This window comes from Myotis davidii, unplaced genomic scaffold (assembly GCF_000327345.1).
Source record: "Myotis davidii unplaced genomic scaffold, ASM32734v1 scaffold2100, whole genome shotgun sequence".
Lineage (NCBI taxonomy): Eukaryota > Metazoa > Chordata > Mammalia > Chiroptera > Vespertilionidae > Myotis > Myotis davidii.
In genome coordinates this window covers 650,857-655,138 of record NW_006292458.1, presented here as the reverse complement: position 1 = coordinate 655,138, position 4,282 = coordinate 650,857, and the positions used below count along the sequence as shown (strand labels likewise).

Sequence of the window (4,282 nt, the reverse complement as noted above, 5' to 3'; positions counted from 1 at the left end):
TGGGGGGGGGGGGGGTCCAAGTCCTATTCCTACCCCTGCACGGGTCCCCTGCATCCCGCCCTGGGGACCAAACTCCCTGGAGCCCCTGGTGCAAAGGGGGCTGATACTCAGCCATGAGGAGCGGCAAGGCCCGGGCTGACCTGGTGGCGCCAGAGGCCTGAGCTGGGCGGCCATGGGGTTTATGAGCACTTTTGGTTTTGGTGGCCGAACTCACCCAGAACTTGACCAGGAAGAAGGCGTGAGGGGGCCCACGATCGTACAGCTCCCGCAGACCCCCCTTTTTCTCAGGGAATTTGTCATAGATCTGCCGAACGTCCACGCTCTCGAGCGGGGGAGCTCCAGGGCTCGGGCAGTGCTGGCTGATGTGTACGAACAGGTGCCTCTGGTACTGGGGAGAAAGAGCCGTCGGTGAGGAGTGGGAGATGAGCTGGACCCCCGGCCCGCACTGCCGAAGCCCATCTCACACCCTGTCGCCACCCCCAGAACTCCTGCTAGCTGTTCCGCCCTGTCCACCCAGACCCTGAGCCCAGCTCCCAGGCATCTCTCCACTCTCTTCCGCCCCTTCATTCCCATAGTACCTCAGTCCCCAAGCCCTGTCCCCTACTCTCCATCCTCATAGGCCTGTCCTCTCCCACTGTCACCCCAGGGGGGGGGGGGGGTCCAAGTCCTATTCCTACCCCTGCACGGGTCCCCTGCATCCCGCCCTGGGGACCAAACTCCCTGGAGCCCCTGGTGCAAAGGGGGCTGATACTCAGCCATGAGGAGCGGCAAGGCCCGGGCTGACCTGGTGGCGCCAGAGGCCTGAGCTGGGCGGCCATGGGGTTTATGAGCACTTTTGGTTTTGGTGGCCGAACTCACCCAGAACTTGACCAGGAAGAAGGCGTGAGGGGGCCCACGATCGTACAGCTCCCGCAGACCCCCCTTTTTCTCAGGGAATTTGTCATAGATCTGCCGAACGTCCACGCTCTCGAGCGGGGGAGCTCCAGGGCTCGGGCAGTGCTGGCTGATGTGTACGAACAGATGCCTCTGGTACTGGCGAGAAAGAGCCGTCGGTGAGGAGTGGGAGATGGGCTGGACCCCCGGCCCGCACTGCCGAAGCCCACCTCACACCCTGTCGCCACCCCCAGAACTCCTGCTAGCTGTTCCGCCCTGTCCACCCAGACCCTGAGCCCAGCTCCCAGGCATCTCTCCACTGTCTTCTGCCCCTTCATTCCCATAGTACCTCAGTCCCCAAGCCCTGTCCCCTACTCTCCATCCTCATAGGCCTGTCCTCTCCCACTGTCACACCAGCCTCCTGCCTGGCCTCCCAGCCTCCCATCTCTCCTCCCCAGTTCATCAGTCGTATGGCTCCAGAGCTGACCCTTGACCTCCCCTGCTCATGATTTTCCCATGGCTCCCCAGCACCCCCAGGACAAAGACCATACCCCTCAACCTGGCCATGTTTTGAATAGCTGTTCATAAATGTCCCATCAATGGAGGGATGGGTGGATGGGAATCCACATAGCCCACATTAAGACTGTCTCTCTGGTCCCATTCTTATCACTTCTTGTCCATGTCCTGAAATCTTCCCCATTTTTTCTTCTGACACAAATCCTCCTCCATCTTTCCAGGTCATCCAAATCTGCCTCTTTCTGGAAGCCTCCACTGACCATACGCAGATGGGTTCTCTCTACCACCTCCAGGTGCCCCATCACCAGGAGAAAGTCTGGGTCCCTGAGCTTGGTAATGCCAGCTCCTCCAGAACCAGCTCCTGTCCAAATAGCCACAGCCTCATCAGCTTCCCACCATAGTCATTATTTTGTTTCTCTGAAAGCCTCAATGTTGTTTCTACCTCTGTACCTGAAGCATCCAGTTCTGCACATGGCAAACTCCTATGTAACCCTCAAAGCCCAACTCACATGTTGTCATCTCAGGGAAGCAAGCCTTCACTGACTCTCCAGGCAGAATTACTCCTCTGTACACCCACAAAAGCTTGAGCTTCCCCCATCCTAGCACATACTCGGACATCGATTGAGAATCTGTTGTGTAGAGGTACTACCCTGGGTCCCAGGGCTACCAGGTAAAGTCCCTGACCTCATGGAGCTCACAGTCTACTGGCAGAGACAGAACAAATTTCAAATCATCTTATGGATAATATAAATTTTGGAGAGTCATGCACACTATGAGAAAAGTCCTAATAAAGCATAGTAAGGGAGTGGAGAGTGAAGGCAGCCAGCATTTTCCATAGGGTGGTTTGGGAAAACCAACCTGAGAAGATAATCAAGCCGGAACCTGAATGAACGGAGGGACGGAATGGGGATATCTGGGGAAAGCACACTCCAGGCGGCAGGAACAGCAGATGCAAAGGCCCTGAAGCAGGAGTGGGCTGGCGTGTGTGAGAAAGGGCATGGGGGCCAGTGTGGCCAGAGCTGAGCAAACAAGGGTGAGAGGGCAGGAGGTAAGGGCAGAGCAGGACTGAGGGTCAGATGGCTCATAACTTTGTGGGCAACTGAGAGGACTTCAGCTTTTGCTCCAAGTGAGATGGGAGGGTTTTATCCCAATTTGACTTGGGTTTTACCAAAACCACTATATACAGGAATTGGTGTTTATGTGGCTGTGACAGAGACAATGTGTTCACAAACACTAGTGACTTTTCACACAGCTAAACTACATTTCCCAGACTCCTCTGCAGTTACATGTGATCACATGACTAAGTTCTGGCCAATGGGATGTGAGCAGACCTGCTAGTTGCCACTTCCAAGCCAGACCCATACAGCCCTTCACTTCCACCATCTGCCAGCCAGATGCAGAGAATCCAGCAGCAAATTCTGAAGCCCTAGAAAATGGCAGAGCCACAAAATGGAAAAAGCCTGGATTCCCCGAATCACTGGGTGGGAGGCTGCTGTTGAACACCCACGCTGAAATGTTACATGAGTGAGAAACTTCTATGATGTTTCTGGGTGTTGCCCAGGCCAATATGGCATCTGTCTCCATCCTAGCCCAGGAAAAGCTCAAGCCTAGAAACAAGATCTGCTTCCCCAAGTTCCCAGTACCCACCACAAGCCTGGTGCACACTAGACACTCAGAAGAATGAATAAATGATGTCTTAGAGTTTCTCTGACCTTCCCAACCCACAACCTCATGACCTTCCTATTCCTTTATGCTAAGAGTTGTCAAAATGTGGTCCCAGCAGCATCAACATCATCTGGGAGCTTATTAAATTCAAATTCTCACCCAGCTGGCATGGCTCAGTGGTTGAGAGTCGACCTATGAACCAGGAAATCACAGTTCGATTCCCGGTCAGGGCACATGCCGGGTTTGCAGGCTGGATCCCCAACGTGAGGTTTGCAGGAGGCAGCCAGTCAATGATTCTCTCTCATCATTGACATTTCCATCTCTCTCTCCTCCTCCCTTCCTCTCAATAAAATAATATTTTTTAAAAAAATTCAAACTCTCAGGCCCCACACTAAACCTACTGAATCAGATATTCTGAGTGCGAGACTCAGCAATCTGTGTGTGTGTTGTTGTTTTTGTCTTATTTTAAATATATACACTACTTTATGCTTTCCCTTCTTATAACCAAAACACCCACAGCAACTATCCTAAAATTGGACTTACAGAGTCAACTGCATCCGGGGGTTCCACAAAGGCCGAGAATTCCACCAGCTGTAACCGGGCAGTGCCCAGGGCCCGAGCCTGCCAGGCTGGCGGTGACGGAGCAGGTGGGGGCAGGGCAGGGGGTGAGAGGGCTTGGGGGGGCTCGTACCCTAGAGAGAGAAGAACAAATAATAAAAATTGCTAACATTTATGGAATATATCAAGCACTGTTCTCTCTTGCCTGCCTCCACTTAGAAGCTGAAAAAGCTAAATACTCACTTTCCCAGCCTCCCTTCCAGCTAGAGGTGGCCATGTGACACAGTCCTGGCCAATGAGACGTTAGGGGAAATCTGCTCGGGGGCTTCTGGGAAGGAGTTTCTTCCTGAATGAAAAAGACAGAACTTTGGGAGGAGAAAGCTTTTGGTTCTGGTCAAGTCCTGCTTGGGACATGGTGCCTGGAGTCACAACAGTCATCTGGGGACAGGAAGAGAGAGGCCAGGGGACCTAGAGAGACGCTCGTCCTGATATCGCTGAGGTGCCGAGCCAGCACGTTAGCAGCCCACCTTCAGACTTTTTGTTACGTGGAAGCATTTAAGCCAGCGGTTCTTAACCTGTGGGTCGCGACCCCTTTGGGGGTTGAACGACCCTTTCACAGGGGTCGCCTTTACGATTCATAACAGTAGCAAAATTACAGTTATGAAGTAGC

The 4,282-nt window shown here is 53.5% G+C and overlaps 1 protein-coding gene across 3 annotated transcripts in view; it reads right to left on the bottom strand.

The window, feature by feature from the left end:
• Nucleotides 1–4,282, bottom strand: part of TEAD2 (TEA domain transcription factor 2) — a 41,996-nt gene that overhangs the window by 4,573 nt on the left and 33,141 nt on the right. For 2 of the 3 annotated variants that reach the window (XM_006765954.2, XM_015565435.1), the window contains exons 8-9: nucleotides 3,598–3,746; nucleotides 215–388 (exon numbers count right to left, since the gene is read on the bottom strand). In XM_006765954.2, coding sequence (XP_006766017.1) covers nucleotides 215–388; nucleotides 3,598–3,746 — 323 coding nt within the window. Of the gene's footprint in view, nucleotides 1–214; nucleotides 389–858; nucleotides 1,033–3,597; nucleotides 3,747–4,282 lie in introns of all 3 variants that reach the window. The other variant, XM_015565436.1, reaches the window with a different exon arrangement.